Raw genomic sequence first — 26,376 nt, forward strand, 5'->3', positions numbered from 1 at the left:
GGGGTAATTTATATTTTGAGCTCAGGAAAGAAAAATGAATGCGGAATAAAGATTTTCTGTTTTAGTTTTTAAAGATGAAAATATTGTCATGTTTCTTTCCATACCAGAGAGAAAAACCCAAAGCAGTGATTTTAAGCTTGTTTCAGCTTCTTAACCTCCAGGCTATACAAAGAAAAAAATTTCCAGAGACTTCTTGTGGGCATGAGAGCAGGTGATTTCCATGGGAATGAATGTAGAGAGAGATTTTCAAACACCATAACCAAGACCCTATCCCCAGAGTACATGTCAAATCTTAGAGGAAGAAGGTCTTATATACTTTGTAAAAACACCTGCATTTATTTTTATATGATGTGATCATTGAGAAACCTCTGAAGTGTTCTGTGCTCTTTAGAGGGGCTGTTACAGTATCAGGTCCTAACAGCTTACCTGTGATTTATCAGGTTTGCTGGTTGGAATTAAGTAATGATGTGAAAATGAAACACAAATGTTTTTTTTTTAAGCAAGGGTTTACAGTGATGATATTCTAGAACTCTCCACTCCCAGTCTCTATTTTCATTCTATACAATTTACCCTTTGGGGTAAGTACTGCTACAAGAATAGGGATTTGACTCACTGGTATCTCCTGAGGAAAACCATGTGGAATAAAGTGCTAGTGTTATATCAGACTGATTTTGCCTCTTTCCTTAGGTAGCTTATTTGTGATTCCAAAAGGAAATAAAGCTCCAGAGTCTTAGTTGTTGGTCTATTTGTTTTAAGGAATTGGGCTTAATAAACTTTACACACATACTTACTCACACACTTGCGGGTTGGGATATAGATATGCAATTTCAATAAGTAGTTTCTAGAGCACCTTTAATAAAGAAGCTGGAGTAATTTTTAGAAAATGGTATGCTATAGGCTTTATCTCCTATTAGTCAAATTTAACTACAGTGATTCTCTCTCTCTCTCTCTCTCTCTTTTTTTTCTCCCCTCAGATGTACATCCAGACAACAACACTTACTGTTTCCATGAGCTTAAGTGCTTCTGTGTCTCTGGGGATGCTCTATATGCCCAAGGTTTATATTATAATTTTTCATCCAGAGCAGAATGTTCAAAAACGCAAGAGGAGCTTCAAGGCCGTGGTGACAGCTGCCACCATGCAAAGCAAACTGATCCAAAAAGGAAATGACAGACCAAATGGCGAGGTGAAAAGCGAACTCTGTGAGAGTCTTGAAACCAACAGTAAGTCATCCGTAGACTTTCAGATGGTCAAGAGCGGGAGCACTCCTTGATAGATGTACGTTGAATATTCTTTTACTAGTCTTGGGGACTATGCTACGTGGTTCTGGGGGCGTGGAGGTAGCCACACACCATGAGACCTCCACAGCGGTCAGAACCATTTGAGAAATGAATTATTGCCAGCAGATTGGCTGTCACCAGAATGCAAACATCCTTCTGTAAAGCATGGTAATCAGATGTTTCTTTTGAGGAGTTACAGAGCCTGATGTTTGGAACTATCTTCCATTTTTAAATGATCTTTTGACATTTAGGAATATTTTACCCTTTTGAGGGGTTTCAATATTGGCTGCTCTTTACATTTTGAAAGGAGCATACTCCTGCAGACCTTCCATAAATAAATGATGTCATCTGGATCCTTAGGGATATGAGAAAACTAGTTAGTCAATATGTTTAATTAAATCACAGTTAGTACTTGTCTCGCCTCTTTTAGCATCCCTCAGTTTCCTTTCTTGGATAGGTTTTGAGAATTAGAGCTCTTCTCTGAAAGTCAATGACCATGAAAAATGAATCCTTGCTACAACCACACCCTCTCCTCCTTTCCTTCTGCTTCTCCTTCCTTATACCACCCTAGAAGGAGCACATGATGACAATATACTGATTTTCAGGCTGATCTAGTAGGATTTAACTCATCCATGAAAGTCCACCTTCATATCTGTGGGAGAGTAGCAAATAGATTGAAGATCTGTATTGCAAAAAGTAGAGTATAGTAAAAATTGTAAACTTTATATTACTAGGTTCTATAGGTGTCCGCCCCAACAAAAAAGGAAAGCTGAGGTCTTTACATTAGAGTGGCCACCAGTCTTTTGAGAACACAACATCAGTATTTAATATGCAAAAATACTCTATTCCTCTCAGTTTCCTTCAGCAGGCTGTATCCCCTGCTCACTGTACTGTTAACACTGAATATAGAAGACTAAGAGTTGGTTTTATTTGGCTTAATTACTCTAGCAACTCATGATCTTCAATGATCTTCCTCCCCTTGTATAAAGATTTGCAGGTGAGCATTGCTCACTCCAATGTACCATACATAAAACTAGCATCAGATTATTAGCATTGCTTAATTAAACTCATTGACCTGGAATTATTGGCCAGATTGGCTCTAGGAAGATTACCTATGGATCACTAATACCAAATTCAGTCACTTTTAGAGAAACGAAACTTATAAGAATTCCACAAATACTCCCCCAGGACTCCATTGTCAACATGCAACCTTGAGAAACTGGGAGAGAAGGTGCAATGAGGATGGATTTTAGTGACAAATTGTTATAATCATCTCTCATTAGAGCTAGGCAATTTGCTAATAATGGGCTTCTTTTGGCTCTTAGCAAAAAATGTATTATAACTACTATTATGACTACTATTAAAGGCATCAGAGTAGAATGCTTGTGATTTGAGGGCAGAATTTTATCTGTTTTTCTACCTGGAAAGCGACAGTGTAGGAAGTTAAAACCTATTGCAGGATGCCAATAAACTGCTGTTGGCAAAGACACACTAGAACACTGGCACCTCTCAGTGGGACTTCTCAGAGTCCATTGTACCTGTATTTCAATAACAACCCAGAGACTGATGCAACATAGTTTTAAATAGGTACGATCAAACTTCCAGTGAAGTAAATACTAATCATCCCAGACTCACCTATGGAAAATGATGAAAATAAAAAGAATAAATAGATTCTTAAAAAGAAAAATAAATCTCCAACATTTCCTGTTTTCTTTGTGTTATTTTCTCTTTATGTTGAAATGGAAATAACAGCCTGCAATCATTTCTCCACTTTTTCTAAAATAAATGTGGAAGATTTCAAACATGAGGCCTGTTTGGAGGGTAAGCCTGTAATGAGCTGGAAGGTAAGAAAAAGGGGAAAGGATAGATCAAGACACAGTCAGTGACTGCCTGGACAAAGGCAAATGGTATTTTGAAGATTTTAGCATGATCTTTTTTTTTTTTTTTATAGGAGTGGTTTAGGTTGAAGTAAATTGGGTTAAAGTGATAGTAATTTGAACATTCAGGAGATACAATATATGAAACCTTCACATCTTCCCATAGTCCCACCTCAGGTCATCATGGTCTACCTTTGTGTACTTACATGACCATCCTATGATAAAAGGGTGGATTAGTGTGTTTTAAAACCAAGCTTGTAACTCAGTATATGGAAATCCACACGAGAAACCCGACATGGGTATCATGGGTTCCTTGAATCTCAATTACCCTTAGTCCATGTACCTTGTATTAGTGAGAAATCTTCTAATTCCCAAACCCACTGAAAAGTATTTGTGTGATTAATAACTTGCATGTAATGTTTTCTTCTAAAAATATGTGCTGTTTTTAGAAGTATAACTGAATATCAGAGAAGCCTTTGCCATTGGATTATGGGTAACAAGCCCCTTACCTCCTCACATTTAGAATACCTCCTCTCAAAACAAGTAGAGTTTGTTCTTGATGATCCGCAGAACCATATCCATGTTGCTGTGTCCTCACACTTTCTGCTGCCAAACTTCTGTTAAGGCATCAATACTACAATGAAATCACGATATACAAAATATGGTTTTGTAAACTATAAAGCAACCAGAGGATAAATGTATCCGTATCACTGCTGTGTTAAAACTGTACATTGTTCTGTACTTAATAGGAAAGAGTATCTTGGAATTCAATAACTATTTTTTGGCAGTCCTTTTTCTTTGGTAAATATGTGGAAGATTTTTATGATTATGGCTACAATTCCATTGTTGGGTTTTTTTTCTTTCTGACCAAATAGTTGTGTTTTTAGACATATAAAAAATACTTTTCTTTCATGGTCACAGAGCCATATAAGTCCTCAAATTTCAAAAACTCATCTTAAATGTGACTTGTTCATGTCTGAAATTCTGGTCACATGTTCAAGATTTCAGTTTTCAAAATTCATGGAATAAACATAAGTAATACGAAACTGGAAAGAAAATCAATTTGCTGAATTTGCAATCTACTATACTTTATGTTAAAAAAAAAGCACATGTTGTTTCAGAACAGGGTGTGAAGTGAGTTAGAAACCAAGTTGGTAAATATGAATTTTTCCAATTCTACCCAATTAACCAATGCTCTATGTGATATTCCTTAAGCTGTGTTCATGAATAAGTTATGAAAACAGCTGCTACTGGAGGTAGATTTTGCTTTCTCCAGCATTTGAACACAGTGTGGTACACATAAGGAGAGCTATCATTGATGTACTGAGAAATTGATTTTCACATACGCATATTTGTTGCCACTGTAAAAGTCTCCTTATTAATTCATCTGTGCATCTTTAATCCATTTTGTTTTTTTAAAACATCTGAAATAAAGATGCATGCAGGAATTTGCTAATCATAGTTGGTTCCTTGTCATTGCTTTCATGTTGACAAAAATTTGACAAAATTTTTTCCAGAACTTAATTTTTAGAGCCAATGGAAAAATTAACACCAATTTCCTATGAATTATAATCTCATTCTCAATAGAATTATACCATGTTTCTTTTTTAAAATTACTTTGGATGTTCAAAAAATAAAGAATGAATCAATGATTAGCTACAGAACTTCCAAATTAGAATTATTCTTAAAGATGGTGTGACCCACAACATCATAGGTTGAATGACATCTTCACATATCATCCTTTTCAAGGTCTTTCTGGTTCTTGTTCCTCTGCTTTAATCATGATTTTTTCCTTTCTGTCTTCTACAAATTGTATAATTATGTGTTCTTCATTTTCAGATATTGTTGATGATACTGAATAGTAGAGAAGATGAGGAATACTTTTAGTGATTATTTTTTCTAATATATGATCATTATTCTTCACTTTGTCTACAAAGGTTATATGAAAGTCCTTCATAACAGAGCTCAAGGAAATTTGGAGGCACATGAGAGCATTATATAAATTTAAAAAATTTAAAAAGTCAACAAATATAAAAATTATTTCGCTTCTCTTCATGTCAAACAAGTCTAATAGATCCTACCTTTTGGGGAGGGTGAGTTGAAAAATAGGACTCCACATTGGTTCTTCTAAACTACTTCTGTTCCTCTTTAGACACCATTTTCCTTCGTACTCACAAACACCCAATGCGTTATTCATTTTGTAGAAAATAGAAGATAACATAAAATCAGGTTTATGTCTTCTTCATTTCTATAGCATCACAATAACAACCTTGAGGTATGAGCAATGTAGATAATTATGGCTGTTTTTGTTGTATAACTCACAATATTCAATGACAAAAATCAGTGAGAATGTCTACGATTTGCACTCCTTGGGCTCTATGTGTTAATTTCAGTGACTGTGGACATTGTAGGACCTTGATGTCTATAAGAACTTGTCAGGTCAATCACTGGTGAAGAAATGAGGAGTGATTATCCATTATTTCAGAGGATTAGCTATGTGATTTCTAATCATTTTCATTGTTCAGGAACTAAATTATTTTCTAAAACTCTATTTCCCCCTGGATTGGATTTATATATTGAAATACAAACATGTTTTACTTTTTTATACAATAATTCATTCCTAAATTTCATTGAAAAAAAAGGACATCATGTTTGAATTTTAGGATCCAGATTTATTTCATTATAGCATTCAAAAATACAAAAGAATTTATGTATGTAGATTTATTTTCACTGGTGATTTAAACATGAGTACAAATTTGATACAGGATATTTTGTTATCAATATCTAATGGTCTTATAATAATGAGTTTTACTTCAGAGAAAGTCAGTAATAGAACAATTAAATATTAATGTCCTTCTTTGAGTCTTTATTTATTTTCTAAACATCTCCATTTGTATACTTTGGAAAACCAAAACAAAACAAAATTATGTACTGCCAAAGCACATACTTATTTCAAAGTTTACAAATACTGTATGTACTTGACATTTTATCACATTCACCTCTAGAGTATAAAATTATTTGTTTATTTTTAAATGGAAGATATATTCATGATCAAGGCACAGTTAGTTAATCTGTGTGTGTGTGTGTGTGTGTGTGTGTATGTGTGTTACAACAAAGCAGCTTATTTGTGATCTGTGTTAGAGATTCTATACATCCTTCACAAATTTAATTTTACATAATCTGATACTCTATTAAAACTTAAACTTTGAACTGCTAGAAATTGTATTTCCATAGAACAGATGGGCAGATATAAAGTATTTTCCAGAAATGAGGTACAATTTCACAAACTGGTTTCTCTTTTTTTTGTTTGTTTTCAAGTTTTAAGAAACTAAATTTGTATTTGTTAAAATTTAAAAAGTAGGAAAGATGTTCTTTACAAATAATTGTGACTGAATGTGTATTCCAAGCAGAAAAGCAGGATAAAAAGGCTTTTCCTCTAACATTCCATATCGTACTATATTTGTGTTCAATAGGAATGAGCTTCTGTTATTTAATAACAGAGTGAATTGTGGGTGGGGCTGCGGTTGTAGCTCAGTGTTAGAATGTTTGCCTAGCCCATGTGAAGCATTGGTTTCGATCCTCAGAACTACATAAAAATAAATAAAAAATTAAATAAAGGTATTATGTCCATCTACAACTAAAAAATATTTTAAAATTAAAAAAGAATTAGTAGTGGGGAATAGATATATTAGGAATTTCATATTGGGTTATTTTTATTTAACCTTTACTTGGTTATCAGATCAGACCCAAGGAATTGAGGTCTTTGGTGTAGACTATAAAAACTTTTTTTTTAATTTGGTAGGACAGATAAGTTATCTGTTCTTTTATTTTACATACATGTAAATCTTTGTTAGTCAAAATTTACAGTTAAATATAATTTTACCTAAATTTATTAAAAATTACCATTTTACATTTTTACTTTTCTGCTAATTCTTCAGGAAAGGAGAAATGAAACTAGTAGTTTTTACAGACTAAAATTTCTGCTTGTCTTTTTATCTCGATGATCATTGAATTCCTAGTAGGTAGTTTAAAAATAATGAATAATATGATTTAAGAACTGGATATCACAAAACTATCATCACAGATTTGCATTTTAAAATTATATCATAAAATAATTTATTAGTATGCTATTAATTTGTCCTAATTTATCCCAACAGCTTCCTCTACCAAGACAACATATATCAGCTACAGTAATCATTCAATCTGAAACAGGGAAATGACAATCTGAAGAAATATGGTATGTGATCGTAAACAATGAACATGAGACCACAAAAACTAACTCCTGGAGATCTCCATAGACTACAACCAATCAAATCAATATTCAGTCTAGTAAGGAACAAAAATTAGCCATGAGCCAAAAGTATCAATAACGGGGAATGAAGAACCCCGCTTTATAAAACACAACCAATGAGTGTCAAACTAAAGTATTGCTTCCTCATGAGAAGTTAAAAAAAAATCACAAAAGGAAAACTAATGTTAGCTTGTGAAAAAAAAAATATGCTGTTGAAATAAACCATGTCTGATGTTATTCTTGTAAGTATTTTTCTGTGATTGTGAGAACTCCCGTTCCTGTCCCTCATTGTTCAACTTGTATAAGATGAGTCTGTTTCTTGTAATGGCTGACCGGATTGAAGCCCTGGGTTGTGCTAAAAATAAATGCAATGATTGACGCATGCAATTTTTTATACAAATAATTTATTTCTAATAATAAAGGAATGTTTTGCAAATGTTGAGAGTTGTTTCGTTCCAGTTTTAAAGCTAAGGCAAGCTCTTCTTTCCAGTTGGCACTTCTATTGGTATTTAGCCCCTTCCTGGTGTACAAGGAATTGCCATTTCCTGAAGGAATGTGTTTTTGTATGTTTGTATATATATATAGGGAAAATTGTCTTTTATTTCTAGATGAAAAGAAATTGCTTGTGTAAGATTTTGTGAATATTTCCAGATTTCTGTGATAGCTTTTCATAGTAACTGCTTCTTTTATGAAGAATCAAGTAATAGCTTGAGGTAAATTGCTTCAAGTTATTATAATTAACAAATGATGAGTTAAATTTTCCTTCACAGAATCTGATATGAAAAATTCCCACGTAGAAGTATATCAAAGCATCACGGAAATTTTACATTACATTTCTAATTCAAAGCTTCTGCATAGTGAAATGCTCCCTGGTATGTGGTGTTAACCTTTTCTCACCTGGGCTTGGTAGTTGCTGAAATCAGTGAAGTAATGGGCCTTACCCAGTGCATTTTCTGAAGCACGGAATTAGCATATTTATTCCCTTAGCATCACTAAAGAAACCACAGTTCAAGTAACATGTCAATGCTTTCTTATTTTCCAAATGAAAACATTCATTGGTTCATAGAACAGTATCATTAAAGAGAGAGAAAACAGGGAGCCTGTCTCATATTAATAAACCGTGCCAGGATAGATAAAAGGAGCCTGTTAATGGCTCTCAAATCTGTTACCATTTTTGTCATGGGCTCCTCTATTCCATACAATCCCAGTCATCCATCAAATCAATGGGTCTCTACAATCATTTTGTTAGTAAATGTTCTCTCTGCTGAGTTAGCTTGGATGGCTCATTGCACCTCTTATAGATATAAAGAGCTATCTGTGCTCTGTAGCTTCAACCCAGATATTAACAGTCACTTTATTTAATAGAGATGGTTGAAGTAGCGTAGCACAGGCGCCTTCCACATATAACCACATGTCCTAGATACCTAGGAAGACATACTGCAACAGGTAGAAGGAAATGAGTATTAATTGACCTTTTATTGAGTTTCTCCTAATAGTATTTATTCTTTTAGATAATATTTAAATCAAAGAGTAGAGGTGTCATTTTCATGTCCTCAGATAATCTGAATTACTGATAATACAATCTTGTAATCAGAATCCTAAACCCACCTCTAGGTGTGCCTTTCTAAAAAAGACCTAGACTAAGCAAAATAAACTGCATATTTATTGTACCATGTAGTTCAGTACCAATAGCCATACCAAGAAATAATTAAAATCATAATTTTAACTTTTAAATTGACAGTTTTCTTCTTATTAGATATTATTGGTAGTTTATAAAATATTTTGACCTGATTTTAAGTATCCATGTGTTTGGGTGATAAAACTGTTTGAATTTTACAAGCCTTGCATTTCATTCTGAAAACAAAACTCAAGTATATTTTTATGTATTAATTGACTCTAATCAGGATAAGTAGGTGTAACAGGGTTAATATGAGAGCAAAGCTAGCTCTCAGGCCAATTGTGGGTTATTATTATTATTATTAATTTTTTTTAAATTTAAGATTTTAGGAAGAAGAATAAAATACCAAGCATGATTTGTGACATTTCAAACTTGTTCTTCCTATTACAAACTTACCAATGTGTTGTTTTTCCCAAATATTTTTTATAAATAAATTGAACTTGTTTGGTGTTATACAAAATCTTATTTAACTCATATAACAGAATTGAATGATAGCTCTTGTGGATTTGCATAAGTCAATCATCCTTTATAATATTGTCTCAGAGGGAAACTCTGCTGATGAAACTATCACCCTCCCCAGGAAGTGGGAGGAATCTTCCTCAACCTCTTTATAGCAGGAGCTGAAGAATTCTCTCCTCCACTGTGGCTATTTTCTCAGGGATTTTGCTGAGGGCTCAGGGAGGTAGTCAGATAGGCTGGGACAATGGTGGCATCCTGTGAGAAGGATTTTAGCAAATGCTGGGTGGTGGTTCATAAGTCCTGTGCTTTAAAATGAACTGCCTGTGTTGTATAGATAAGCAAATGCAAAGTTGCACAAAAAATATAATATTATATTCTGTAGTATTGACCTTGTGTTTTATTCTGGACAAGAAATGTCACATCTAATCTCAGCATGCCAGAGGGAATGCTAAAAATGTAGCCTAAGGTAATATTCAGCAAATGTCACTTGTAGACAATGAGAGATGTATTAGTGTGACCTTGGGCCAAATCAGATCTCAGTGTTTAAAAAAAAATTAGCTGATAATTGTTAATACTTAAAGTTGTCTACATTGATGATTGTTGATCTTTAAAATACTATTTTTTTAAAATTTTTAAGCAAAACTACTCATAAATTTAAACTTGAGGATGATCATTGGAATATGAATAGAAACTGAAAGATTAATTAAATTATTTTTAGTACTTAACAGAATTTTTTATGGAGAATTTGAAACATCTTACTTTTAAAATTTAAATTATATTAAAAAGAATCTAGGAACAAAAGTATTGTCATTTATTTCTTTCCCTTTTAAACCAATATTCTACATTATTTACCAATACTTCTTAACAATCTAGAAATAATATTGCTAATTTTCTAAACTGTATTAATCAGCATTGATATTTAATTCAGCCAGCAAGTAGAAGAAATGGTACTTTTACAATTATGTAATCACACCAATTTGTATAATTTTGTTGTTTTTATTATCAATATATTCATCTGTCTTTTAAAAAGAAGTAGTCAAAAGGATTAACTGCATGAAAAGAGTGAAAAAATACCAAATTTTGTAAAAACACACCTCATAATCACTAGAAATGTTTCTTTTTGATTTTATGGTTCTCATTTAATGAATATAAGACTAATGAAGAAAAATTGGACCACAGTTCTTAGAAAAGACTTTTCTTAAGGAGAAATTATTATGTCAATGAATTATCAGAAACTTACTGACTGCTTGATAGTGTCATATTTCAGGAGTAGTGAGAAAAACAGTACATAATTTGATTTTCTACGGTGTTCTAAAAATGTTTTTATAGCATAATCACTAATGGTATTGTAACTTTCAGGCCCATTATTTTCTCTTTAACTAACCTTCGTAGGATTTTCATAGTGCCCTTTTCTCTCTGTTAAACTCAGTTTATCAGTGTAAAGTCCCAGATCACATTTAGACATGAGAATCTGCATTCAAACTGATAAAGGATGGAGAAAAACCAATTTTTCCTATTAAATTTTTTCCTATTTGCCTGCTATTTAAGTGAATTAGATATAGCTAACTTTGACAAATAACTTGTTACAAAGTTATAATGTACCAAGTGTGGACTGAGACCTATGAAAAGCTAGGAATGAAGCATGAAAAGACGCAGAAGGGAGGTGGAGATGTTGTGATTTTGAAAAACTGGAGAGCTAGTGAACAGTGTAAGGATTCAGATTGTGAAGGCGTAAGTATCTAATGAATTAAGTCCCATTAAGTAGATTTACCAGATCATGGCATGGTTTTGAGGGTCGATGAAAAATACTAGAGTATTAAAGTATAATTTCAAAAACGATAAAAATAACTTTCATAACAAAGGTAAAATGAACAATTTGAAGATTTCACTCAACTCAGTAACAAGGGAACTAAAAAATGTTAGAACTAGTTTGAAGAACATTCGAGATGTAGTAATTTATATGCATTGTATATAAATAAATATTGGTATAGATCACAGGATTAGATTCAAGATTGCTTTTGTGTCTCGCAATATGAAAAATCATAACCATTAAGGTTATCCCACTGGACAGACCTTATTCAAATTTCTACTGGATAAAACTATATGAATTAACCCATATCTTTTGAGTTACATAGTAGCTGCACTGAGAAAAATTCATATTCAGCCATATCCTAAAAGAACACCATTGGTATAATTTGCCTGTTTCATATTTTGGCTAATTTCTCTGATAACAGTGATATTTCAGGGGCTAGGGTTATGGCTCAGCAGTAGAGTGCTTGCCTTGCACGTGCAAGGCCCTAGGTTCAATCCTTAGCACCACATAAAAATAAATAAAATTATTAAAAAAGTGAAATTTCATTATTTTTCTCTCATAATTATAAGCATTAATTAGAAATATCTGAAATAAAGATCATAAACACACCTGAAAATTCTATGAAGATATCCCAGGTTAATAATGGAGAGGCTCTGGGATGTGACTATTTTAATTATTCTTTTCCAACTCAACTCCATTTTCATGTCAAAAGCAGAATTGCATAAGATGATGTGAAGAGTAAAATGCATAGTTGCCTTCAGATTACAGATTGCTATCTGGCAGTTTCACAAATAATCTGTGGAAGAAAATGTGACTTCTTTCTTTTGTCCCCAGAGTACTATCATTTATAGGGACATTTTTCCTCTCCCTTTTTGTAGTCTGTCACCCTAAAGGGGGAATCAGCTTTTCAAGAGTGTTCCTGAAGATGATGAACACTGGATGTTTTATCCTGTGCCCATGAGTTCTTTCTATTGACTGTTAACCCTCCCCTTCCCACAAAGCCTTCTCTGGGATCTTGCCTCTTGTCACCTTGCAGGCAGAGGAAGAGAGAATGAAGGAAGCCTTCCAAAGCAAAGGTGGGAGGAGAAACAGGTATGGTAAAAAGGCTCAGCTTTTCCACAAACATTCTGGAATTTAATAAGCCCTTGTATCCCTCACTTCTGTCTGGTGACTTTGGTCCTGCAGAGCAGGGGAATTGTGAGTGTAGGCTTATGTGCTCTCTTCTTACATGGAACCCATATTTTAAACGGAGCACTAGCAACTCTGGAGCTCAATGGTCCCTTGGAGGATCTTTACTATTGTCCTGGAAGAAGGAATGAGAAGAAGCCTGATGTGACAAAAGTATAAAGAAGACAAAATCTGGTTTTTTACTTATTTCTGTTTTTTTTTTCTCATGATGCTCTCCAACTTCATCATACCTCTTGCCTATGTCACCCAAGTGACCAATATTCTCAGTGTACTCAGAGATCCCCTTTCCTACCTTCCATCTTCTGACTCACTAGTACTTTCCTCTGTTCCAATAACTCAACCACAGATAACTTTCCTATGCCAAACATTTTTTCTTCCCAAGATACACATATATCATGCATAGGCATATCAAAGGCCCCTAGGGAAGCTGCTGCAGCTGGATTTTAAGTAATAATCCAAATAATTGAACTAGTTTCATCATCATTTTATTCAGAAACCATTGAGTTGCAGACATTATACAGGTGCTGAGACTTAACAATAAGCAAATAAAGAGTCTCTGCCATGTAGTATTTATATTTCTGTAGAAGAAAAAAGCAAATTAGATAAATATATACATATAAGAGGTGGTAGATGGGGAAAAGTGCTGAGGAAAAAAAAATAGGGAAAGTGGATAGGAAATATGTTAAGAAATTGTGACATGAAGGGAGTTGAAATTTTGGATAAGATGGCCAAGGAAGATGACATGTGAGTAAAGCTTTAAAAATATGAGGGGTTGATTTGTGTAATGCCAGAGGAAGAGAATTTCAGGCAGGGAGAAAAGCAAGGAGACATGTACTGAGACAAGAGCTTGTCTAGACCAGGGGAAGGGGAATGGGAGAGGATTAGATTTTGTAGGGGCTCTTAGGTCATTGAAAGACCTTTAACTTTTACCCTTAGGGATGAAGACCTGTTACAAGGATTTAAGCTAGGAAATGATGTGATGATTCTTGAATTTTCTTTCCTATTTCTATAACAAGATGAGTTTATCCTCAAGGAGGCAATGGCAGAAGCACAGGCTTCCAGTCGAAAACTCGTCAGTGGTCTAAGTTGGAAATGATTCTGACTTGAACTAAGTAAGCCAGTGGCAATGAGTGAAGTGATTGAACTGTGTAAATTTTGGCCAAAGATCCTACTGATTTGCTGATGGATTAGAAATGCACTGAGAGAGAAGGAAGATTTCAGGACTTTTGATCTGAGTAACTGGGGTGGACTATAAGTAGAATGAATTCAGGGCAATAGAATTCATACTAAAGGATGAATGTCTAATATATTTTCCCACTTATGCTCTTTTCATATGTATTTTTTAAGATAAATCATTCATTTGAATTTATTCTGAAATCCTGGGACAAATTTTGGGGCAAATAAAACCAAAAAAAACAAAAAAAACCCATGAGGGCAAGCATTTGTTCCCTCTGAGATATTTTTATCAGGATCTTGGATCACATTCTAGTGACTAGACCATTCCCTCTATGCTCAACCCTCACTCTCTCTCAGGCTTAATTCTGAGCTGATTTTTTTTTCTTTCTCTTAACTTCTGTCTGTAACATTTATCTACCTCCTAATTCCTATCTCCATTCTTTTGTGATTATCCATATACTTGTTTTATTACTGTTGTAGTTGTTATTATCATTGTGCCATTGTTTTTTCTGAAGTGCCTGAGTCTTTGGATCAAATTTAATTTCAAAAGTGAATGGTGCTCCTCAGAATCTACCCTGGGAAAATTATCCCTTATCCTCAATCCTTTATTCTAATCAAGATTCTTTCTTTGTCATCTACTGGAAAGGTCAACTGATTTTCAAGGAGCAGCTCTGCTTGTAACATAGAATAAATAAGTAAAGGGGAGATTGCCTGAGGTCCCAAATATTCAGAGGCAACAGGAATATACTATTTTAGTTACTACGTTGTCTTCTTGTATAAAAGTTTTCTATATTTCAAGGGCTTACTTTTTAAAAAAAATCTATATTTCATTCATTTAATCATTCACTTTTTCTTTCTTACAAAACGAGCAATGTGAAAGATTATGTACTAATTCTTTCATTTGAATAAGGATACAAAGAGCTTACTAATTGGAAAGGATGATAAGACACCTGATAATAACATTTGCATATTAATGATATAGATGACTATGATAGCTAAGATCATAAGACACTTATTATATTCAGACACCTTGTTAAGTACTATAGTGGAGTAAATCTTACAGGACCCTTGTGGAGAAGGTGCTATTCTTTACCTTTTTCATAGATGATGAGATGGAGACAAAGATTGGTTAGCTAACTTGATTGGAGTTCAGAGAGCATATAGGCACAGAGCTGCAGTATGAGACAGCATGTGTCAACCAAGAGTCAGGACAAAATGTTATGAGAACCAGATCACACTCAGCTAGGAAAATTATGCACAAATATGTGAAAGAAGTTCCTGGAATTCTTTGATTTTATTTTTGATATCCATGTGCCACACATTACAATCTGTTTCTAGAAGAGTAATTCAACTTTTCTTAGCTTTGGGAAATATTTTAATTTTTATTCCATTGTCCCTAATGTGAAGGTTTTAAGAGGTGCCAAGCACATCGAAAGATGAGATCACATGCAGACCTTTTCCCTTATAGTTATAATTTTTTTATACCACATTTGAAGTTTTCCAAGTAATCAAAGAAATCAGAAAAACTGACAAGGCTACTTGAAGCACCTGAGGGTCATATTTACAACTTAGTCTTAAGTACATAAAAGTTAAGCTTGTTATATTGTTTGCTATATTTAGGGTAACTTTATTCAGAAGTTCAACCAACTTATTTGTAAATGTGCTATTACCATGCCGTAGGATGGCAAGCTATGATTATTTTACACAAGAGTATTTTGGCATGCAACTTTTGCATGAACTCTTTCATGAGATACAGCTCATTATTATGATGATGTTTTCCACACAGAAAGATCGGGTCCAATGATTATTAAGTTCAATATTAAATCATCCACTAGAATAGAACCTACAATCCACCAGGCAAAGCTAATACCCTTCTTCTAGATCACATTGACTTCATCCATTGCCCTTTAGTCTTGAACAGTTATTCCCTAATGAATATTTGTTGGACTCACAACCTTAATATTGTTCTTTATAAAAGCTGTCTGCATTGCTGAAGTATATCACAATGTAAACACGTGGAAGAGAGTAAAAAGAAAATAAAAACAAGAAGAATTGGCAGTGATCTTGTGGCATTTTTCTGGCACTTAAAAATCGTCTAGGCTACAAGGGAGGGAAAGGTGTTTAGATATACTCTACTGACACTCACCTTTATTGCTACTATACTGGATCCAGCTATCAACTGGTGAAAAGATTTTCAAGATGCTTTAAAGTTGTGTAAGTCTGGGTCCTATCCAGTCATCTCCCCTCTACACACACACACACACACACACACACACACACACACACACATGATTTTTAAGGAGGAAAAACTAGACTCAGATTTTCATTTTGTTATAAACCATTCATATCTTGTAGTTGGGATTTTAGAACATGCATCAGCAAAGATTGTGGATCTGAAATAGATGTTTATGGGGCCCTGAGGCTCCTGGACAATCATAATAGTCCATAATGATTTTATGGACTGGGTTAGTGAACCAGAACACAGAAAGGTTTATGTGTTAGGCCTTAACAATTATGAAGAAGAAATAATAACTTATTGTAGCAAAAACCACTTTTCAGAAAATACCTGAATACTAATTTACACAGTAGGGATTTTTAACTAACAGCAGTAGCTGTCTCCCATTGAGGAGTTTACCAATAAGCAAAGAATTTGGCTGCTTCAATGTATTTAATTTCTAAATATATTTATTGTATAGCATTCAAATACAATTATCATATTTATGGGTTTCATTCTGCATACATAACATAAAAGCAGTACATTTAATATGAATAATAAAGAGAAAATGTCCTCTTAGTGTATTCCTTATTGCTGTCAGCTTTAGAAATTTGCAAGTATGTTAAAATATATTTTAACTTAATTTTCCCCATTGATACATGATAATGATTCTTTCTTTCAGTCATTATATGTTCTGAGGTTAGCATTAAAATCAAGGATGAAATGACTCATGCTGAATTAAGCTAAATAAATATTTAAAATCACTTTTGAACATGCAGTAATGACAAAGTTCAGCCATACCATGGAATTGGAATATTTAATGGAGGCATTTTGTTTAAAGGTTGTGCACAGGTCACCTGCATCTCTACATACTAATTTTGTAAAACTTTTCATATGTGGATAATATTCATTTACAATTGCAGAGATTACAGATACTTCTTTTCAATGGAACATTTAGCAGCAAATATTCATGGTATGTTCTATAATTGTCCAATTTTTAAGGTTTAATTTTGCCACAAGTATGGTATAGCCTCTTCACCTACTTAGCTGACTAGCACCATATTTTGAAGCATAAAATACGCAGTCAATAAATATCAATATGTGGTGATGATTATCTGAAGTATGAGAAACCAATGTAAATATAAGAGAGCAAGTCAATTTACAAGACAGGTAAAAAGCAGGCAGCTTAGTTCTCTTGCTTCTCGACTAAACAAATATGGTTTCATTTCACCTTGCTCACTGTCATAGAAGGACCAAAACAATTAGACCATTTCAATAATTTATAAATCCGTTAAGTCTAAAATTAGTTCAAAATAGAAAGTCTTTAAAATAATCTGTAAATTTACTTCTTGTCTTCTATGATTAGTACACTCTGATCCCAACAGGTTGCCATGAGCATAAAATAGGACACACACATGTCATAAACTACATAAAATGGAACACTTTAAAGATGTTTTACATTCTGTATTTGTCCAAGAGTCCTCTGAACATCAGGAACAATATCAAGAACAATAAGCATATAGGTTTTAAATGTAGATCATGAAGTCCTACCAAGTTTGACCTAATGAATTAGAATTTCATCGTGTAGGATTTGGGAATCTGCATTCTTTATGTTAGTTCCTGTGTGAGTCTGGTACTCCAGAAGTTTAAGAACAGCTGTTTTGGAAGAATGAGTTGGAGGAACTTGATCCTAAAAATATGTTCCATGAAATAGAGCACCCATGATATTGAGTATTCATGCTCAGTATTCACGACTTGAGCATTCTGAGTGTCAAATTGTGCTGTTTTCCAGACCTACTTCCATCAGTTCTTTTTACTGCATTATAATTACTTATAAGTATGTGAATACTTTATCTGATTGAAATTAAAGAGTTTTAGATGGCTAACACCATTTATAGTTCCTATATGAAGACTCTATATTGCTTCTCCCTTAATCTAAATGAAAAGTCTTTATCATGTATTAGGAATTTGCCTTTCTTTATTTAATAAATTGTAAGGTGAACATTACTACTCCATAGTTTGGTAAACTTGTAAAGACTTCCTCTATGCTACTGTCCTCCCTCCTTTCCTCACTCCCTATCAGTAAAATTTTATTTAAATATGTTGGTCATGTCATTGAAACAAGGGACAAAAATTTAATATGGGAATAAACAAGGGAATAATAATAACAAGGGAAAAAATTTAAATGTTGTTCATGCCATTGAAACAAGGGACAAAAATGAAGTCATCATTTACCATGTCATGGTTCCTCAGGAGTAAGGCTAGCATGCAAAATCTTTGAAATTCTAATATAAAGTAAGTCTACTTTATGAAAAATATATGCACACCTAGGCTTAATGTCATGTCTCTTCTTGGTCCATATTCTTTACTCCTGTTAACAAGATTTTTTTCTCTTTCTTCTTCTTCTTTTTTTAATAGTCTATGGAATGCATCTTTGCATAAATAAAAAAAATACTTACATATTCATGATGTGTGTTTTTTCAGCACTTTGCCTCTGCCATGGACTGAAGGTTATTGAGGCAACATAATATCTATTGAGGAGTAAGACTCAATAAACCCTCTTTTAATTTAGGATGGCATGATTGAATAATACACTTTGAAGATAATGGAACTCGTTCAGCATTAAAATAAGTATAGTGCATAGACATGAGAGCAATAATGTGTCACCTTCTATAGTTATCCAGCTAAATCTTGTGTTTTTTATACTTGGCATCATATTTGAAGAGAGACAATGACAAATTGGAATATAATCAGATGAGCATGAACTGCAATGATTAAACAGTAAGAACTTTTATTGAAAAAAATAATGAAGTGCAATAAAATAGAAAACTCAAGTAACAAAATCATGATAACTGATTCCATATCATGATAAATGGGCTGTGTTAAAGTTTTATGGGGAAAAATAACTAAGGGTATTAAGATAGAAGAGAAGACTTAAGAGAAAAGGCAGGGTCTTGAATCCAGATAGGGGATAGATGGGCTGCTTAGAAGAAGGATTGCATTTGGTCAAGTTATAAGGCAGAATTAAACTGCTTTGCATTATAGAAAGGTTTCAGATGGACAGTATGTGAGAATCTCTCAGAAATGTGCAGAAGTGTCTTGCTTTAAACCTAAGGTAGGATTAGATGACCTCTTAGTCTTTTTCCAGAAAGTATGTACTGAGTACCTACAATATGCCAATCACCCTGCTGTGGACTGCAAGGAGAACAGAGGAGCAAAGACACCATCTGTGTTTTCTACTGTGATAGACATTAGAAGAAAATCTAAAAACCACTCTGGGCTTTCAAAGTAGGGATATATTTCATCTCTAGGACTATTTGATTTGAGTATGTCTTTTGAGATTCATCATGCAGTTATTAATGTTGCACTAACATTCAAAACCTCTGAATGGAACCTCAATCGTCTTGGATCGCAGAGAAGTCCTTGTGACTCTAACAAATTATGACACAGAGGTGACAATGGGTATATGTGGTTGACTATAGGGTGTGTCTAAAGAACAATTTTTAAAAATTGCTAAGAATGTCTAGTCACATAGCAACATGAAGCAGGTCTTTCAGGTATGGATCTGTATAATCAATATTTATCAATGAATACAAATAAACATTGTGGAAATGCAAACATGAGCACATTAGAATTTATTTTAAAAACTATAGTCTCACCTATCTTTATTTTAACAGCAAAACCTATTAATCACTTTAAATAGCTTTCTCATATTCAGCCTAATAAATATTTTAGTTGTCTGAAAATGTCATTTAAATGATTTTTAATTTATTTGTTTTCTTCTCTTTTCCTTTTCTTAAATTCATGGTTTTCATTTCTGTACTCAATTTCATGAAATGCTTTTGAACACTGTGATGAGATTTCTGATACATGGTAACACTAACCATGGCAAACCCAAGGAAATACTTAGAGGAATACCTATCCCAATTGTAATCTGCCTCTGCCCTCAAATCCCCTGGAATGCCTTCTCCTAGCTGAAGGAAGCATCTTGATGGCTTCCATTTGTCAGTCTACTTGGCACAGAGCATGCCTTACAAAGACAGGGAGAGAGGCAAATGGGATATATCAGGCACACACACTTATAACATGTAAGGCTGCCTTCTATGTATTTGGAATACAGTGATAAAGAGAATAATTTTTGGTGTGGGGAAGCAACTCAGTGACAGATTGCTTGCCCAGCATGCATAAGACTTTGGGTTCAATTCCCAGCTCTGAAAAAGAAAAAAAAAAGTAATAAAAGAGAGACGTTCCCTCCTTCCAGAAACTCAGACAAGTGAATAGTTAACTTCAGAATTATCTGATGAGCATAACGCTAGAAGTCAGCATGGAAACCTCTAGGGGAAACCTACCTGTGGCTGTTCCTCTCCTATGGACTCTCTGTATTTACATAAACCAAGTGGCCACAAAGACACTACAGGATAAAGATGAAGTAAATGGAGTAGTATGGAGTTTCTAAGTCCTGTCTCTGTTTTGACAAAGCTCCAGATATAGAAAGGTTTGTCTGAACGCTGATAATTGTTTATGCAAAATAAAAATATTGGTTAAAGTTTTAAAAAGTTGATGTTTAATATAATTACAACTAAACTGCTAAAATTCAATAGCAAAAAAATATGAGGTGAGAAAGAAAAAAATCCTTTGTTGCTTCCTAAATAAAGTGTACGTTTGAAGAATTTACCAGAAAGAGAACTCTTCTCCCTTTTAGGTAAGAGATGACAAGGCAGATATTTCACACAGCAGGATTTTGTTTTTGTTTTTATTTCTGGATCTTAGGTCCCTGACCCCAGAAACACAAGCGTTTTGGAGTCTGTGAGGCTAGAAAAACAATCATTTAGCCTTTGGGCCTTGACTGCTTTATCTGTAAAATGGAAGTAATAAGACTTTCTATTTCCTGCAGAAGACCTCAATTTTGATAACTAATAAGAAACTAATAATAAAATGTCTTGAGCTCCCTGGAGGTCAGCTACTAGCCAGGATAAAGTGGATTATTATAACAGCACTTCTTGAGCTATTGGTACTTACAGCAACCAAAAACAAAATATATCATATCCTGTTGAAACTGCCCTTGGATAGGAAGAATGCAATCATCCAAGGTTAAAATTGATTGCAGAGTGTCTGTGAACATCTGGACTTTTATAAAGTGTGTCTTTGGTGCCCCAAGATACGTGGACTATTTGGAGAAGTAGACTGTTTCTCGGAGAACAGGTAAGCATAATACACCCTTCTGTTTTTGAACTTTTTAGCATTGTGGTAGGGGCAGCATGGGATAAAATTCCATTTCCCTCCAGTTTTTGCCACAAGTTGCCATGTTTTTATTTTGTTTTGCTTTGCATTTTTGTGCCTGTATGGTACTGGGATTGAACCCAGGTGTATTCTGGTTCTGAGCTATATCCCACCCCCTCATAAACTCTTTATTTTGCAATGGGATCTTCTTATTCATTTCCCCAGTGTGGCCATGAATTTGCTACTGTCCTGCCTCAGTCTTCTGAGTAGCTTGGATTACAGGAGTGCACCACCATACTCAGCTTCATGCTGCTACTTTTAAGTGAAGAGTTGAAGTATTTTTCTATTTATTGGGAGAATCATCAACAAAACCTTTGAAGTGGAACCAATACAGGTTGTTTCAGGCAACTGAATTTCAAACCCAACTATGTAGAATGTAATGATAGCAAATACATCTCCCCAGATCCTTCATTTATGAAATGAGACCCACTGAACCAGACCCTGGTATATGCTGAAAAAGCCCCATAGGGGACTCTGATGAGAAGTCCATTCATAGAAGAGCTCTATTGGAGCAAGTGAAACTCACAGAATAATTTCATAAATTATTCTGCTTATCAAATGGTACCACACAGTCACACGTCCTTTCTCTAAAACCTCTTAACATTTCCACTTCAAACTTAACTCCTCCATTCCAAAAAAAAAGGAAGTATGCGTTATAAAGACGTATCCTAGGCATAGCAACCCCCATCTCATGCTCTGCCTTTCCCATGGGCACAGAATGGCATAAAAAAAATGGTGATGGAAGCCATTAGTAAGCCAGTTCCTATTTAGGACAATATTCTTGACTTTGAAATACATATCAGGAAAAATGAGGGGATCACCAAGATAAAGTGAGGTGAATGAAAAATGGCAACACAGAAAGGAGAGCAGAGACTAGAAGGAATATTTGGGTCTAGCATTTGGGTAGCATTCAGAGTATTTTAAAGGTGAAATTTGTTCAGGGGAATTCAAAGTGCTGAGTCTTGCCCTCAGCTGCCACTGCTCCTCTGAATTCTGTGTAAGCACGCGCACGCGCGCGCACACACACACACACACACACACACACACACACACACACGAGTTGCAAAGGAGGAATTATAACTATTGCCAGATATAATTCAGAGCCAGAATTCCAAAGCAAGACATAAAATATTCATTCTTAATGTATAGTCATAAAACCAGCACCCTAAGTATCACCTGGACACTTCTTAGAAACACTCGGTCACTTGCCCCACCCTCGACCTACTAAATCTGATGTTATGGTTTGGATGTGAGATGTCTCCCAAAAGTTCACGTGTGAGACAATGCAAGAAGGTTTGGAGGAGAAATGATTGGGTTACAGCTTTAAACCAATCAGTGAATTAATCCCTAATGGGATTAACTAGGAGGTAATGGAGGCAGGTGGGGTGTGGCTGGAGGAAGTGGTTCTTGTGGGTGTGGCTATGGGTACATATTTTGTTTCTGGAGAGTGGAGTTTCTTTCTGTCTCTGATCACCACGTGAGCTTCTTCCCTCTGCCACACCCTCTGCCACATTGTTCTGCCTCACTTCCAGCTCAGAGGAATGAAGCCAGCCTTCTGTCGACTGAGACTTCTGAAACTGTGAGCCTCAAATAAACTTTTCCTCCTCTACAGTTGTTTTGATCAAGCCCTTTTAGTCCTAGCAGCAAAAAGAAAAAAAAAAAAACCTGACTAAAACAGATAAGGATGTGGTGGTGACTTAACATTAACAAGAATAAATCATAGACTAGGAAAGCAACACTGAAAGGGATTCCAATTAATGTCTCAGAACACAGAGTGAGTGCTTCTTAGGAGAAATCCACTTAGAAGGAAATACTATACCTCATGCTAGGCCATTGAGTATGCTGGGCACACAGCTTTGTAATCAGTCTTAATCAGTCTCTCTATGACCAAGTCTTTCCCTATGCTGCTGGGTTCTGTCCTATCATCACATAAGAGAACCATTGACTCTCTTTCCCCACCAACCTACTCCTCATGCAACTATCTGTAGTTATCCTCTTCTTAACAAACTCAAATAAGCCAATATGAAGCAACAGCCTGAAATCCCTATTTACTCCACCTTGGTTGTATTTATGGTATTCTTTGTTTCCCCAAACATCTCTTCAAATTGTTTTGTACAGCAAGAGCCTTGTGCTTGATTGACATGTATGCTAGTCAGCTTTTCATCACTGTGACAAAATACTTGAGAAACATAAAGGAGTAAAGGTGTACTTTGGTTCATGGTTTCAGAGATCCCTGTGGGCCTGTGGTACGATAAAGCCTGGATGGATTAATCTGTTGATGAAGTCAGAGCCCCCATGATCCAATCACTTCCACAATCCCCATCTCTGAACACTGCTGTACTGGGGACCAAGGCTTCAACATATAAACCTGTAGGGAATATTTTAGATCCAAATTATACAGCATTTCTTACAAGTTTCTTTCACAAACCTCTTTGGGATCAGAGTGATTAGATCACAGTGGACAATAGGACTCATGGTGCCAGCAGCAGGGTACTCCCCCAACCCTACTTCCTACTTTTATGTGAGAGTAATGTTTATCATCTAGAACAATTGCCATTTTTTCAGTAACCATTGTTGCAAGGTAATAAATTATAAAAAGAGGATAAGCATAAAAGATGTGCATTTCTAAATTTCTACTTGTCACTGTCTTTTTTAAAATGTCCTTATTAGTGTGTTATATAGTTACACATAATATTGGGGTTTTATTTTTATATCATCCTATATGGAATATAATTTGCTTCACTTCAGTCTCTGATGCTTCCTCTTTCCTTTTCTTTCTTCCCTGCCCACACTCTCCTTCTTTACTGGCCTTCCTTCTATTCATTTAGAGTTATTTTTTTTAATTGCTACTTTAAAGTCAACAGATGAATGAATAAAGAAAATGTGATATTTATATGTCATATATATGTGATATGCATATATATAGATATATATGCATGTATCTATATATATCTATATGTATGCATTCACATACAATGGAGCTTTACCTAGTCGTAAAGAAGAATAAAATTATGGCATTTTCTGGTAAATGGATGGCACTAGAGAACCTCATGCTAAGTGACATAAGTCAAACTCAGAAAATCAAGGGTTGAATGTTTTCTCTCATATGTGAAAGCTGGGCCAAAGGAAGTAGGGGGAAGGCTGGGGGAAATTCTGTGAAAATGGAGGGGTGATCAGAGGAGAAGAGAAATGGGATAGAGGGAGAGGGAGGAAAGGACAGGAAAAGGGGGGAACACGAATGAAATTGACCAAATTATGTTATGTATACCTATGACTATTTTACAGTGAATTCCCCTTTGATGTATAACTAGCCTTTGTGTTTTCTATGATTGAGGGATAGATGATGGTTGTTTTCTCTAATTATCCAATGAGCACAATAGAGGAGAAGTGACTGAGTAATGGGACCAATTTTATATGTAAAATAGCAAGTGACATAGTATTTGGAAAGTGTCCTTAGCTCCCCTGGGGAGCTGTGTGCTTTGTTTTTACCCTCTGCCAGGGCCTCTTGATGGACTTCTGTGAGTTCTACAAATTCAGCTCAATTTACAGTATTTTCTTCTGGAATAAGATGGTAGTGAAGCATTATGTAGTGCTATATTTATGAATTTATTTGTCAGAAACTCTGTTTTTGAAAACATTGAAGGATGGTTTTCCTTGTAAATATTAACTTCCTTGAGAAAAAGTAAATGTATAATCATTTCAAGGGTGGTTATAAAATCATAAAACTGAGTTCCCAAGTCACACACCCAATTCTTATTAAAAATAGTTGTATCTTATAAATAACAGGTATATTCCTTGTCAGAATTATATTACCTGTCATTCATATGGAGTATAAAGTATTTTAACTGCATGGTCCCTGAATATATGAGATGAAAATTAAAATACCTTGATCATTTATAAAGTCAAAATTTGTGCAATTTTTAATGCAATAGACAAAGTATAGCAATGATGAATTATACCAGTTAAAGTCTAATTGTGTATGCAAAAATTGAGTAAAAGCAGGTACATATATAGAAAGACCTCCAAATTTAACTAATTGTGAGATGGGATAATCAAATCTGGGAGGAAATCCAAATTCTAGAATATGTTATGGTAAGAAGGCAATCTTGCTGTAGCTAGAGAAACAACAATGACGGCAGCAGAACTAATTGCTCACAAAATATTTCCAGCTACTGGCTGACCTTTTTTTAATCAACATATTTTATTGCAAGATGAATAGAGGAGAATTTCATTGGTTAGGAGTCAGGGAGCTAAATCAGATAAATTTTCAGAATCTTCCCAGAGCATGACCTGTGATTTCAAGGTCTCTAAGTAGCAGCACCTAGTTATATCTAACTAATTAATGTGATAAAGCAGTTAAACACATTTCTTTCAAATACCTTACACATATTTTCTGTACCATTCTTTACAGTTTGCTTTTAGAGAGATAACATAACACTGAACTACATACAGAGCAGGCCAAATGATGTCACATGTCACCATAATGGAATCTGAATTAATAACATTCTTGTCTTTGAGAATCACTCCCATTTGGATACTTGAGAACAAAGACATGGTTGAGTCCCAGCTTCCAGGGACTGCTTAAAAACCTCTCTGACCCCAGTAAGCTTAAAGCCTGTTGTATCTTAGCATCCTTCCTGGTCTGCCTTGAGTTGTTCAATTTACTGTTTTAGTTTACTCACAATCTCTATGACACATGACTTTAATCCAAAGGAATTTAGGGATCCGAGTTTATTTATTTTTTTAATAAATTGAGCTGCTTTTGCTTTAGACCCCAAAGACAGCAAACTTGTCTGCAAAATTCTTGAGCTTTTTTTTTTTTCCCCTATCATTGTAGTGACTGAAAAATCTGATTTTTTTTTTTTATCTACTCTGAAAAGTGCTTTCATTTTGGTCTTTCAATTGTGTACTTCATGAAAATAGCACACAAAAAGACTCTGGGATGCTCTCATTGCTAATTGACCAGACACAGTGTGTGGCAAGAACAAAACCAGAAGCCAAGGATCTTTCAGTAGGCCACTGGAGAGATGAATGCTAAATGTACATGTCCCGGGAAAACCTAATGACAGATTTGGTGGCCCTTGTCATACCTGTCCTAATGTTGAGCTTTTCAGCATCAGT

At 34.6% G+C, this 26,376-nt stretch overlaps 1 protein-coding gene across 9 annotated transcripts in view; it reads left to right on the plus strand.

Moving 5' to 3' along the window:
- Grm8 (glutamate metabotropic receptor 8) overlaps positions 1-7,886 on the plus strand; it is a 732,322-nt gene extending 724,436 nt beyond the window's left edge. For 8 of the 9 annotated variants that reach the window (XM_040291623.2, XM_021722399.3, XM_078040287.1 and 5 more), the window contains 2 exons: positions 975-1,276; positions 7,313-7,886. In XM_040291623.2, coding sequence (XP_040147557.1) covers positions 975-1,271 — 297 coding nt within the window. In that variant the 3' untranslated portion in view covers positions 1,272-1,276; positions 7,313-7,886. The remainder of the gene's footprint in view (positions 1-974; positions 1,277-7,312) is intronic. The other variant, XM_005319401.4, reaches the window with a different exon arrangement.
- The last annotated feature ends 18,490 nt before the right edge of the window (positions 7,887-26,376 follow it).

The sequence above is a fragment of the Ictidomys tridecemlineatus genome, chromosome 2 (assembly GCF_052094955.1).
Source record: "Ictidomys tridecemlineatus isolate mIctTri1 chromosome 2, mIctTri1.hap1, whole genome shotgun sequence".
Taxonomy (NCBI): Eukaryota; Metazoa; Chordata; class Mammalia; order Rodentia; family Sciuridae; genus Ictidomys; species Ictidomys tridecemlineatus.